Here is a 15115-nt window from a genome sequence, read left to right on the forward strand (position 1 = left end):
ACTCAAGCTGTTTTACTGATATCTTTCTGCACTTGAAACACTGTTTGAGATATTACATGTAAACATATCGATCAATCGATCATCTCTTTTTCTTCTGCGCTTTTTACTGGTAGCAAACAGCGTCGCATTACTGTGTGCGCCCCCTTCTGGATTGGAGTGTGGGTCGCCTGTGACTGACTGGATACGTCATGTGACTGCATGCACCGAACCGTGACGTCTGTATCGTGACGGCTCGGGATGAATACATGTACCGTTACACCCCTATTATATAGATATAGCCATGGTAAGCAGAATAATTGACTCCAGATGTTTAAATCATTGAAAACTAATTTTTTGAAAACTAACTTTGTGTAAGCATTGATGTCCAATAAGTCTACAGTTTGTTATTCCTTACTTATCGGATCCCAAATAAATTAATCTTGATAAACAAATGTGTCTCTGAATAGGGAATTTTTTTACTATGGCATCACTGACTGCATTCACCAAGTGTCAGTATAAAGTCCAAGACCAGTGAGCAAAAATGACTTATTGATCCTTTAATAACATTAGATTGCTTTGAAAAATCTTCAGCTTTAAAATACACTTTAATGCTGTTCTGTCTAACATACCATCAAAGGCATCATATTTCCCTGTTGTCTAATCTATCTCTCTATCTCTGCTCTAAACAGACCAGTTCTTCCACTGTCCTTCCTCATCATTCTAACTCCATAATATTTCACCCCATCCCAGAATGCTCTGCTCCTCTCCATCTTTCCTTTACATTCTCCTCTGCTTTCTCATTAAGGTAAAGAAGTGATTTCACCTTCAACACTCTTCCTTTAATGGTTCTAATGCCTTTCAGAGTCATTTTTATTAACATACTATTTAATTTCACTCTCCCGTGCGTCTTTTAAAGCTGTAAATCAAAACCAGAAATACTTTATGGCATAAACATGCAAGGAGAAGCAAAGAATAACTCACAAATGGTGAGTGTATGTCAAGATTATTGTTTGATTAATTAACTGAAAGTGAAACAATCTCCCAAAAAATGAAAATGCTATTATTTACTCACCCTCTTGTTGTTTCAAACCTTTGTAACTTCTTTCTTCCATTGAATAAATATCTCACATGCCTTCATAACTGAATGCTACATGCTAGTTTAAATATGCGGATGTTCGAATGAGATTTGAGAATGACTTTCATTTCGGTCTGTACTTCAAACAAAGCTTTCCTTTTGACTTCAGAAGACTTGAAATACACTGAAGAAAATTTGGTGTAGGATTTACTTTAAAACAATTTCACTCAAAATTGCTGGTAACAAAGAATTACAAAGAAACGTTTTAAATTAAACGCAATTTTGTAGTAAACTGAAGTAGTATTTTCTTGTAAACGTACTACAATAATCTTTGTTTTGGTATTTTTGGTATTATCATTTTTGGAGCTTGAAAGCCCAAATAAAACAAGAATACTTTCTTGGGAAAGAGCAGCTTGGGCATTTTGTTAAATTTCTCCTTTTGTGTTCCTTGGCAAAAATAAAGTCATACAAGTTTGGAGCAGCTTTAGGATGAGTAAATTATGACATAATTTTCATTTTTGGGTGAACTATTCCTTTAACTTAACCAAAGATTATCACAACATTTGCTTCAATAAACTCTCAAATCTACATTTTCAGTCTGACGCCAGCAGTAGCACAACACCCTTTACTGTAAGGAAACAAACAGACATTCCTCAATCAAATGGAGACTCATATGCTCCCAAACAGGTATATGACCATATCAGTGGAATGACGCTTATCCACAGTCTCCCAGGACTCGCATGATATGCATTCTGTCTGGATTGAGAGTCTTCCGTGCGTTTGTTGGCATGTTGTAGGCAGGACTGGAGAGCACTGATCAGTGCGGCAGCTCTCTTTGATGGACTGTCTCTCTTCACATGGTTGGTTTTGTAATGAGAACGTGCCAATATAACACACACACACTTGGCTGTAAGCATCCTTACATTCCAGCTGACCACAGGGAGAGAGAGCATTCCAAAAGTCCTCTCTTCCATTGCCAGATGCTTGACCTGAAACTCTAGCTCCACCCACTGAACAGTTCAAAGTTACTGGATCATAGGAGTTTTACGGGATGCCTTTAGAAGTTTCTCAAGATTGACTGAAAACCCTCATTTTGAGCTAAAAGACATGGGTTCTTTTCCAAAACCTGGTGAGGTGCCTACATAAGATAGACCCAACCCAGGCGTAAGTAGAAAATATGTGACTCTCTCTACATTACTGCAAAGGCAGTAAAACACCAAAAACCTTTGTTCCTTTTCACACAAATTATAATTACAGAGGCAGACTATGGAATAATAAAGACTTATTTTCATGTGGTTCCTTTCACAATACTATGACCTCAAAACACTTTTACCATAGTGCATGATTTTGACATTTGCATCACACAACCAGCTCCATATGTATGGCTTTTCTGACTTAGTAAATTTGCTCTGTAGCTCACCTGGTACAGCATTGCACATGTGATTTGGGCCGCATCTAATACAAGTTATGACGCTCCACAAAAGATCTCAAAGCTTCGTTTTTGCTCACATTATCAGTTAGGATTAGGGTAGAGTTTAGTAAAGGTGGAGTTCATTTCAAACACAATTTTAACTCGAGCATTAACTTTTAGCGCCACTCAATCAGTTCACTCAATTTCACTCAATTGAATTGCGTGATACATGCATTAAATAACATAGCTTAATAAAATGTTGTAAAGTCATGTTTAACTGTTTTGGACAAAACTGAACATGCTATTTAGCGTCAAACTACTGTGAAACGTGCTACAAGCGAAGCAAAAAGATTTGGCAAGAATGCTGCCTTAAAATTTGCCTAAAATGAGGCTATGTTTTTTGTTTATTGCCTGTTTTATAACAGGTGCCTGTGATGCGTTAAGATGCAACCTACTTAGACGGCTCACTGGGTTTTGGAACAGAGTAATCCAGGCTATGTTTACATGCACAAGTTTTCTTTCAATCGGAATTGATTCATTCCGATTGAAGAATCCAAAGTGTTTACTATTTCGTGTCCCGATTAGGAGACAATGAGTGCATGGACCGTTGTGCGTGCTGCTTATATTTACCAATAAAAACACCCCGTGCCCAAAATAAAGTGTCTGTGGATGAGAGTATAAAAACGACGAGTGGTAGGAGAATTTTACAACAACGCGAGAGTCATTTATGACATTGTATTTAACAACTACTGCAGCTCATTCTGTGTGTCATACGTCATTACACCATTTCTACGTCATTACACATTCGCAGTCTTTTCAGTTTCGTTTTTTAATCTGATCAATTGTTTACATGTCCTCTCGATTGGATTAGAAAAAGAATAAACCACCCCTTCTAATCCGATCGAAATTTCATTCGGATCGAGCTCAGTCGGATTGATTAAGGCGTTTACATGAAGGCTTTTCAGTCCGATTGAGCCCTCAATCCAATTACTAACGGATTACGTAAACGTAGCCTGTGTTTCAAAGATCAGGAGCAATAATTTCTAATCAATCAAATTCACTGTTTGACAGAATTCTTTTCTCTCAGATTTTCCCCAGCATGTCTTTTCATGCTTTGCCTTACATTGCTTTATCCTTGTTTCATTCTCTTTTCTCCACTTTCTCTTCCTGCTGTCCCATTGGCTGGTAGCGCACAGTAGGCAAAGTGTCTCTGGTAGTGGGCGCTAGAGCTGACACTCTGGTTTCCCTCTATGAGAATGATCATAGGCCTGAGGCAAGCAGCTCAGGCACTCCGGTAAGCCACAGATCAGCTGTTGACTTAATTGTTTAAACTGAAAACAAAAGGCATTTTATGAAATCATATGGTCATCTTGTGTATTTCAGTTCATGTTAACAATTCTGTCATCATTTACTCACCCTCATTTTGTTCCAAACCTGTATGATATACTTACTTTCCTGGAACACAGGAGAAGTTCAATGTCTATAACATGAAAGTGATTGGGGACTAGGGAAAAAAAACAAAAAAACAAAACCTGTATACGTATTTCCTGGTATTTATCATAGTGTTTGGTCATTAAAGAAGGCAACATTTGTGAATGAATCTGCAGTTGTTAATGCTTTCATCACATTAGGATTCTCAAAGTATTATACTTTAAGTATGACACCATCCACAGCAGCCCAATCAGTGTGGATGTTTATTCTAAGGGTTATTTTCAGCATACCATAATTCACACTATCTTGACCAGATTTTTTTTCCACCCCCCCCCAGCCTTCCTTAAAAAGAGAATTTCCTCAGAGTCTGGGTGATGTGTGCCATGCGTGTAAGAAGCGGGTGTTTGTAGTGGAGAGGCTCAGCGCAGAGGGATTCCACTTCCACAGGGAATGTTTCCGCTGCGATACCTGCAGAGCTCCGCTGCGCCAGGGAGGACATTCCTTTGATTCGGTGGAAGGTACTGAGAAGAGCCTGTACTGCATTCTCACTGTTTCTCTTTAAAGGAGTAGTTCACCCTAAAATGAACATTAAATCAACAGTTTTTCACCCTCATGTCACTCGAAACCTGTAAGGTTGGATTTTCTTCTGTGGAACACAAGGAGGTGTTTAGCAGAATGTCCAGACAGCGTATTCCTGTACAATGAAAGAGAATGGAGAGTGGAAAAATCAAACAAACAAAAAAACTTCACATAAATATATAGTATATGAATATATTCTAGGGCTGCATGATTAATCGTTAAAAGGTTGCAATCTTGATTTAAACACCCATGCAATCTTATTCCTAAATGACAATGATTCGCTTATGTCTATTTAAACCTTTGACAAGTACGCTCACAGCGAACATTCAGAGAGAGCAGTTATCGTGTACAGGTATGAAACCGCTTTACAAACAGTCTTTTCAACCACACAGTATCATTATTTGTGATTATTTACGATAATGCAACTAAACACAGAAGTACAGGGATAAAACTTTATAGTTTGAATATAAACACTAATGTCTATGGTAGTGATCAAAATAGAGTTTTGAAAGTAACTTGATGCTTCAAATAAAGATTGTATCAGTTAGGTCGTTACACCCGTAGGTGGCGACAAGTGACTGTTAAAAATGTATTTGTCATTGAATCATTCATTCATTCAGGAGATTTGTTCAAAAATGCTGATTCATTCAGTAATGAAACAAGTATTTATGAGTGAGTCATTGAATCATTCATTCAAACCGATTTTTAAAAATAATAATACAAATTCATTCAAATTCATTAAATATTTTAAATAGACTGCAACAATTAACATTTTGTCAGAACCTCTAGTAAATGACGTTATTTTGTTGTAGTTGTCTATAGGGCTGCCCCCAAATATTTAACTAAAATTTTATTAGTCAGTCGCAGAAAAAAAAAACCTTGTGGTGAAATCACGCAGTCCATGACGGACAGATCAGTATGTTGGGCAGGAAATCCAAACGTTCGCCTATCATTCATCGACCTCTAATATGGCTTATCATTTGAAACATGTTAGTAGTAGCAACTTTACATGGCTGCTCGCTCTAATGTTAACATAGATAAATGTGTGCTATTATTAGGTGCCAATCCAAGTGTTTGTGTGGAGTGTGGAAGCTAAAATATAGTGTGCTTAATGCAAGACATGGAGGTGCCGGCGCGATCACTTGCATTTTTTCCTAATAACAGTGGAAACAACTTAAAATACTCCATCACTTTCGGTCATACAGCTAAGAGTAATACATCATTTGAAATTGTAAACAGACATTTTAATAATTTATTGATAACGTTTTCTGTGTTTTTCGGCTGCAGAGACGCTGGTCAACGATGCTGACTCGTCATCTCCACAGTAGTGGATGCGCCAATATGCATGTTTCATTCGGATTACATAATCTGAGAATGTTTGTTTTCCACTTAAATTGGTTGACAATCGCTTGACGTTTTAAGCTTTCCATAGATATATTTCTCATGTCTGTGAGGCAAGTATACACTGAGTTTTGGTGTATTCCAGTTCACAGAGACTGAGACGGCAGAAAGCGCAACCTGTTTGTGTTCTCTATTTTATAAAGGCACAATGTTTTCTTGTTATTGTGAGTTTAGAGATGGTCTTCACTGCAGAACATGAGATCCAGGGAGCGGGGTTGGATCTAGATCCAACTCCTCCCACTTTACATATCCCTTAGTCTCATTTAGCCAGACCTTCATACTGACGGCAGAAGGTCTGGACTCTATCGCAGCTTTCATTGGCCAAAGACCACCCAAGAAGACGTTTGACTGACATGTAACGCAACCAATCACAGTTCGTTTTGTTCCGCGTCAGGTTTAGGGGCGTGAAAATGAATGTCGATGACAATAACAGACTGGCGTGCATCTAATAAATTATTCATTCAAGAACATTGTGCAAGTTTACTGCAATAATGGAGCCGCGAACTTCACATACACCAGCCTTTATTTGATCCTGATAAGCGCTCGTTGTCACAGTTGTAAACACAATAGCGTTCTTCTTCTACGAGGGGGTTTGGTGTCACGGCATTTGTTTCCAGGCAGACCGTTAAAGAACGCAACACGCGCGTCTCCCGGACATCCAGTAGAATTCAACCAACCAGATGATGACTTCGATACTCCTGAAGTGTTTCCAGATAAGTGTGCCATATGCATCTGACGTTCAGCCAACGGTCCGTGGGCGTGACGTCTGAGGCTGAGACTACATATCCCTTAACCTACCCGTCTCCGCCCCCTGGATCTCATGTGTTCTGCAGTGAGGGGCTACTGGATCAAAGTCCTACTGCATTTATTATATCATATATTTTGTCATCTTTGTATAGTTTGACCCGACACAAATGGTTTTTAAAAAATTCTACAATTTTAGCTTGTGATAAAATCTAAAACTTAAGAGGTTAAGTTTGTTACAACATTGGTTTAGATTTCAGCCTATATGCAGCCAGTGAGTACTACAGCCATCTAGTGGCCATTGATATTTCATGTAATTGCTATTTTTTTATACCAACATATGTCACCAGATGTCTCCAACATATGCCAAATTTTGAGGTTTTGGCTGTTTCAGCTTACTGGAATCAATAATAATTGTGTAATTTTAGAGGTAAATAATCACAAAAGAAATGCATAAATTGAGTGTTTTTACTTTAGTAAAGATATTGACATATGACATTTGTTTAAAAAAAAAATTGGGGATCACACCTGTGACATTCGTGCCCACATTTGTCTACGAAGGACTCATTAAGGGCTGCTCTAATGAAGGATGCTTCAGGGTTAAAAATACGGCGCTCCCATTGAAATAAATTGGAAAAAAACACTTTGGTGGACACACGGCCTAACGGATTACACTAATGTTTTCTTTTCCTCCAATAGGAAAGTTGTACTGCAAACTCCACTTTGCTCAACGGAAATCCTTAGTAACGAATGGAAGATCACAAAATCTACATACGGTAAAAACACAGTTCTTCCAGTCATTTATGTTTCATAATTCCTCAATAGTCATCTTACAGTACATCCTTCTTAATATTTTTTTCTTCAGACATGTAATAATGAATCCCACGACAGCCCTAGCTGGAGTCCCGAGGGACGTGAGAATCATCTTCAGGGCGAGTCTCCAGGTATCCTGTCCTCTCTGAAGAGATGCCTGCGTTGGCCGCTGCACGTGAGCCAGTCTGTGTGTTCTGTGCCCCGTCGTGTGTTTAACTGGCTGCATGGTAAAGTGTGTGCCGCGGGCGTCCACCTGACGGATAACGCTGGGGATTATGCCTTCCTGTACGAGCTGCTCAGCGTGAGTCTGCCTCTGCTCGCTGTTCTCCACGAACAGCTTGTCCAAATGTACGCAGAAGCTGAACCTCTCAATCTACAGCATCTACAGCGCTGGCTGGAAGAGCACATGGGCCACTGGGTCTTAGTGTGAGAGAAACGTCATCAGGCCACATTGTGTCCCATTAAAAGGGTTATTATGTGGACATTTGTACTGAAAAAGACATAGAACAACCTTGAGATAGTTTTTTTAAGAACAAAACAGTCTGAACTTGAGATGTTGGCACATCAACATTCATTTCCTACTTATTCAGAGGATAGAAATTAAACAGCTTTGTTTGGAGTGTGTGCAAATGACCAAAGCTTTTCTCAATTACAATGGTTTGAGTAAAGAGAAAAAAAAAAAAGTGTCGAACATGGAGTGAACTTTAAGCACTTTAATGAGTGAGCTGCCTTCAAATGCACGATTAAGAGAGATGTTTTGCTTTTAATTATTAATGGACGTTCTTTGCAAGTTTACAAAACCTGACTGATCAAGCTGCAAACACGTCTCGTCTACTCTGTTAACCATTCACGAACATCACATTCTTCTCGCATGTTTACACTTCTTATGAAAATCATACAGATAAAGGAATGCCCGGGTTCAACACAAGCTAATCTTTTGACAGCATCTGTGAAATGTTGTCGATTTACCACTGAAAATAACTGACTCGTCCTTCAAATTGTAGAAACAAACAAGTATTACAATGGAAGTCTATGGGACAAGACATTCCAGAGGGTTTAAAGCAGAAATATGCACCTTATATTTTCATCAAAGCAATTCTTCATAACAAACGTCTTTTGAGCTGTAAAATTTTTGAAGATTTTAAGTGGTTTCAGCATAATAGCCCATATTAACACAATGTGTTTTCTTGTGGCTGTACTTTAAAAACAATGTAATAATTGTGATTTTAAAGTTTTTCCCCATGCAATGTCTTGTTCTATATAGTTCCACTAAAAGTACATTACTGTAAATAAGATATTTGTTTGTTTTACAGTACTATTTTAACCAGTATTTCACAGATGTTGTCCATGGAGATTAACTTTAAGTTTAACTTTAAGCTTTAAAGACTGTCTTTGCTCTTACACGTGTTGTGTATATGTAACCAGGGATGCATCAATATGGACATTTTAATGGATAGCAATGATTATTTATTAGTGCTGTCAAATCGATTAATCGCGATTAATCACATCTAACATAAAAGTTTGTGTTTACATAATATATATGTGTGTGTATATATATTATTATATTTATATATATTTTATATATATATATATATGTGTGTATGTCTGTGTGTGTGTGTGTGTGTGTATATATATATATACACACATATACACCATAGACTGTATAAAACATGGAAGTAGTGTCCGTGACGTCACCTGTAGGTTTCTGAAGAGCATTTTTTTTGAAGCCCAAAAGTGGGCGGAGCCGGCCGTCGCCATCTTGGCAGCGCGTCACCGTGCGTCACTCCCAAATAACCGAAAATGGGCAAACAGGCGGGACGTGGGTGGAGTTGAGGTGCCTGGTTGCTGAAACTACGCCCACCTAGCTCAATGTGACCAAGTTAGCTCAGGCTAAGGAGCTATCTATCTATTTATCTTAGATACTATCTAAAATATTAATAAAGAAAACTAATTATACATAATTTGAAAGTTCTAAGGGTTTACTGTCAATCTACAGTGTCTGTTTTACGATTTAGATGCTCCAGCACCAGTAATATTGTAATTTGTGTTGGGTACACGCAACACACAAAATCAAAAAGGGACTTCATACCTTTGTAATGAAATAGCGATGGCGAGATGAATCCAATCCATCGCACTTGGGTACAATGTCCATGACTGTCCATTGAAAAACATCCAACAGCACTTTTTGTCCACAAAAGCGTTAAATCCATTAAATATTGATATATTGTCTTCATCTGAACGATCTGCTCTCCATCATCATTCTTCAAGAAATTATGCAATCTGAGCAGCGTTTATGTTGTAAAACTGTACGCGATCATATACATTAGACTCTCACAAACGAGCCCGCGTCCGAAGTATAATTTTCGAAATAGTGCAAGCAGTTTTAGTTATAATATCCAAGCAGTGCTGTCGGATTTTAATGCATATTCTTCAGCTATTGTCATTGTAGTAAATCTGACGGACAAAACTTTTAGCCAATGCCAAGACAATCCAACAACGTGTGTTCTGTTTATCTTCCGCATGTGTGCACATGTACACAGAGATGCTAAGTTCAGCGCCTGGAATTAGCTGAGGTGATGTGACAGCTAACAGACAGCAGACAAACAGCTAGTAGTAACAGCAGCAGCAATCCACCTGTCACTCAAGTGGCCACGCCCTTAATTATGCAGAACTTTAAGGCTTAAAGGGTTAGTTCACCCAAAAATGAAAATAATGTCATTTATTACTCACCCTCATGCCGTTCCACACCCGTAAGACCTTCGTTCATCTTCGGAACGCAAATTAAGATATTTTTGTTGAAATCCGATGGCTCAGTGAGGCCTGCATAGCCAGCAATGACATTTCCTCTCTCAAGATCCATTAATGTACTAAAAACATATTTAAATCAGTTCATGTGAGTACAGTGGTTCAATATTAATATTATAAAATGACGAGAATATTTTTGGTGCGCCAAAAAAACAAAATAACGACTTATATAGTGATGGCCGATTTCAAAACACTGCTTCATGAAGCTTCGGAGCGTTATGAATCAGCGTGTCGAATCATCATTCGAATCGCGTGTCAAACCGCCAAACTGTTGAAATCATGTGTGACTTTGGCGCTCCGAACCGCTGATTCGAAATGTTGATTTGACACGCTGATTCATAACGCTCCGAAGCTTCCTGAAGCAGTGTTTTGAAATCGGCCATCACTATATAAGTCGTTATTTTGTTTTTTTGGCGCACCAAAAATATTCTTGTTGCTTTAGAATATTAATATTGAACCACTGTACTCACATGAATGATTTAAATATGTTTTTAGTACATTAATGGATCTTGAGAGAGGAAATGTCATTGCTGGCTATGCAGGCCTCACTGAGCCATCGGATTTCAACAAAAATATCTTAATTTGTGTTCCGAAGATGAACGAAGGTCTTACGGGTGTGGAACGACATGAAGGTGAGTAATAAATGACATTATTTTCATTTTTGGGTGAACTAACCCTTTAATATAATTTAAACGGATGAGTTATAAAAAAATTCACCCCCCTCACAGTTGTCATGAAGGGCAAAATTAGCTATATAGACCAAAACCACTTTTTGTACCAGGCTGTAAACATGTTTTTTTCTACTGTAAAGTTGGGCATTTTAACATGGGGGGGTCAATGGGATTGACTCCCTATTGGAGCCTGTCCCTAGCGGCCAGTTGATGAATTGCAGTTTAAGTCACTTCCGTGTTTGGTTTCAAGAGAGAGAGCGGAAGGTTGCCGCTTACACACACACACACACACACATACTGTATATATATATATATAGATAGATAGATAGATAGATAGATCATGTATAAATATATGTGTATACACACACAGACATATATATAATATATATAAATGTAATAATATATGTACACACATATGTTATGTAAACAACAAACTTTTATTTAAGATGCGATTAAGTGCGTGAATGATTACTGACATTCTTCCAAATATCTTCCTTTGAGTTCAGCAGAACAAATACATTTATACAGGTTTGGAACTACTTGAGGGTGAGTGATTGATGAATTTTCATTTTTGGGTGAACTATCCCTTTAACGGACTGATACAGATAACATTAAAAAGTCACATTTACTGACCAACATGATATATCGTGCATCCCTGTATTTAACAAAGAGCATATATGTATGCTTTATACTTTGTTCTCAGGCTTAGTTCTCATGGAGAGCCACTGAACAGGTCCAAATGCACATGTATTGGTGTCTCTGTTTACTTCTGTAGTTTAGATCATACACCAATCAAACTACCAATGCACCAGTATGTTAGTTTAGTGATCAAATTTACACTGTGGAAAACCAGCCATAATCAAACTTTTGTTCAAATGAACATTTTTGTTGTACTTATGAATCATGCAAAACACAGAAACACTACTTTTACCCCTTCATCTGATTCACTGGACTATTACTGTGGGATATTCTGATGTCTTTTGCTACCTATAATGTACTGTGTGAGTGTAATACTGTACTTATATATTTTACAGTAATACATTTACAGTTCCTAAGTGCAATTAAAATGCACATTTTTTCCAGTCAGAAGTATTAATGATATGAAAAATACTTTTTTTGTTGACACTGGAAGGTGATTGTTGGAGTGTGATGTTTATGGATGGTGATTGCAGATTGATCATCAAATGACATGCATGAAAATAAAGCATGGATATTTAAGTTAAATCCATTTTTGTGCATTAGCAGCTTGTTTCTAAACACTGTTTACAGGCTGCGTTGTGATACGATTCACTTCTCATTTATATTTCTCCTTTTTTTCATTCACTTGTAGTCCTTTTCAACCTCTCCACTGCGTCTGCTCCTGGCTTTCTGTGAGCAGTGCTGATCGAAAGGTGATCGTCTGCAAGCTCACTTGTTGTAGTCTCTCATAGTGTCTTTCACCTTCTATTGTGGCTTTCCAGAGCCACGTGTTTCACAGCTGTGGAAAAGCACGGTGCATGACACTAACCGCCTGCCTCCGATTCTTTCATCTGCACGTCACGTCTGACATGTTTCTCTTTTCTGTCTTTCTTCAAGGCCTGCTAATTATTTGCTTATGCAGTCTCTGTTTTTTCTTCACTTCTTTGTGTTTCAGAGGTGGCTTACATTTCAGAAATCTACACGCAGGCGCCCTTGTGCCTATGAAAGCAGGTCATTAGTACCCTAAATGGCCTTTAGTTAAAGTAGCACCTTTTGTTGGACATGTTGTAAAACTGTTTGAAGAGTTTTTTTGCTGTATATTTTCCATTTGAAACATTTGTTGTTGCCTTATTTATCTTAAGCCATACTCTTGCAATAAAAAAAAGATAAAAGGTCTTGTCGTTTTTTATATATTTTCCGTCTAGTCAGCGTCTGTTACATGCATACGTACAGTATATGTTATCCGAAACATTCACATTAGTGATTAGGGCTGGGTATAGACACAAATTTCACGATTCGATTTCGATATTGATTCATTTGTGGATATATATCTGGTATAGTGTGTCAATTTTCCTCAAGGAAAAAAATCTTTCAACTAATGCTGTAAAGTGTAAATATAAAGGGAACCCTGTCAGTCAATACATTACTATAATTCAAATTAACAACTGATTTGATTACAAACATTTAAATTGCACAGTCACAAGGCAGTTTTTTATAATAAAAGTGTAAAAGTAGCCCAATTCCTTGTGAAAAACCACAGACTTGGCGACACTGTCTTTCACCTCGATTCGTACAACAGTGAAACATTCAGGAAATAAAATACCACCTACCCTCTTTAACGGTTGATCCAAGTAACTCATTATGCCTAAAAAGTAAGTTACTGAATATTAACTCTTGTTTATTGAGCAGTTGTAAAAGAGTCATACTTGTATTGTACGGGTTATTGGCCATGAAGGCTTAGATGGGAGATGGTATGAATCTATGTCATTTTATTTATTTATTTGGTATAGCTGTGTAATATGTAGAATGATGTACAGTCAGCTAGACATTATCCCAAAACCAAACCTATTAGGATGAAATAAGAGCCCTCTGGCTTGAACTGACATTATCTTTTACATATTATCTTCAATAACAGAGCCACCACATGCATACATTAAGACAATTTTTTGAAATGTTAGGTTAAAATATTCAAATTAGGCATTATCTAATTTAATATGCACTAATTTGAATAAATGCTCAGAACAGAAATCTGAACATTAGATAAAGCCACGTTCAAAACTTCTTCTTAATGATCATGAATTAATTCACATATGGTTTTTACATATTCTCAGAACCCTTCTAAATGCTGCGTTCCAGACGAGGCTGGACGTGGGAATATCCCAAATTAAATGTCCCACTTCAGACCTCAGTGAGTTCCAGTCACTCATACGTCACGTTCACATGTTGACCACATGATGTCGCCATGACACATTGAGAGCATATCGTGTTTTTGTGTAAGGGTCAATGACGTGACGGGTCATTTTTTTTGTCCAAAGGCCTTAATAATAATAAAAACAAAGATATGACATCCGAAGTATGTAAGGTAGTACAACTAGATCTCTTTTATTGAATCCAAAAGGTTTTAATTATATTTTGCAACATATAAATGTATTTTAAAGATTTTGAAGTGTCAAAAGGTCATTCGGTTTAACCGTCCAAAGGACAATACAGCCATTTCATTGGTGATTAAAATATCTTAAAATGTAATAAATGTATATATTTGTTATTCTGGCATGATTTTATAACATCATATATCAACATAGTGCAAAATGGTATTAAAATTATGTGTAGAAGTCGTTGCTTTGTTATGAGAAATAATGTCTGGAAAAACAAATTTCATTGATGTATTCAGAGTAACCAATATAAAGGGAACATTTTGGATCAAGTCATGCGGTCAATATCATGTGACAGGATGTGACATCATTCAGACACCTGCAAAGAACCACATGATCGTGAAGCAAAGTAACTAACTCTCTTAACTATTTGAAAAATTAATGTTTTCACTTGTTCATACGCATGTACATCAGGTCATTCGGTACAACCGCTATAAAACATGGAAAAATGTTGTAATATTTTAAAAACTTTTACTAAATATAAAATGTTTGATTGTCCTTTTGCTAGCTAGCTAGATATCAGCCTGTTAGCATTGTTTGAAAATATCGTCATTCGGTGTAACCAAAAGTGTTATTCGGTAAAACCGAAATTTTGGTTAAACCAAATGACTTTTTTGGTGACAAATTTTGTCCATCTTGTAAAAAAAGACAAAAGCAGTGTTAATTGATTATAAAAACCATATAATCTCATTGTTAACACTAAATAAAATGTCAAAATTAATTATATCTCCATTATGTTTTTTTTTTTTTTTTCACTTTTAAAAACCTTATTCGTCAATGACCCCTAAATTAAGGCAAAACTGAATAAGAATAACGTAAAATCGCTTTGAAAACAGCTGATGAAAAGCAAAAAACAGAGGTCACATTACATGAACTTAATATCTAATGTTAAAGTTTTTTTTAATGTTCATATTCATTGGAAGCAGGACGCGCCGACATCTTGGAAGTGACGTCAAATGACACGTCTTGCTGAGGTCAGGGTTGATCGATGTCTGACTTTGAGTGGCTTTCCAGATGTTATTTCCAAAGAGGTGGGAAAAATCCAAATTCCGATCTGTCTGGAACGCAGCATTAGTATGGTAAAACAGTGTAAAAC

The 15115-nt window shown here is 37.1% G+C and overlaps 1 protein-coding gene across 18 annotated transcripts in view; it reads left to right on the forward strand.

Annotated features, from left to right (window-relative positions):
• Nucleotides 1–12763, forward strand: part of mical2a (microtubule associated monooxygenase, calponin and LIM domain containing 2a) — a 75916-nt gene extending 63153 nt beyond the window's left edge. For 2 of the 18 annotated variants that reach the window (XM_051899773.1, XM_051899775.1), the window contains 4 exons: nt 3655–3759; nt 4234–4414; nt 7320–7396; nt 7486–10279. In XM_051899773.1, the coding sequence (XP_051755733.1) occupies nt 3655–3759; nt 4234–4414; nt 7320–7396; nt 7486–7863 (741 nt within the window). In that variant the 3' untranslated portion in view covers nt 7864–10279. Of the gene's footprint in view, nt 1–3654; nt 3760–4233; nt 4415–7319; nt 7397–7485; nt 10280–12239 lie in introns of those variants that run through there. The other 16 variants (XM_051899782.1, XM_051899786.1, XM_051899779.1 and 13 more) reach the window with 15 other exon arrangements.
• The last annotated feature ends 2352 nt before the right edge of the window (nt 12764–15115 follow it).

This window comes from Ctenopharyngodon idella, chromosome 7 (genome assembly GCF_019924925.1).
Source record: "Ctenopharyngodon idella isolate HZGC_01 chromosome 7, HZGC01, whole genome shotgun sequence".
Taxonomy (NCBI): domain Eukaryota; kingdom Metazoa; phylum Chordata; class Actinopteri; order Cypriniformes; family Xenocyprididae; genus Ctenopharyngodon; species Ctenopharyngodon idella.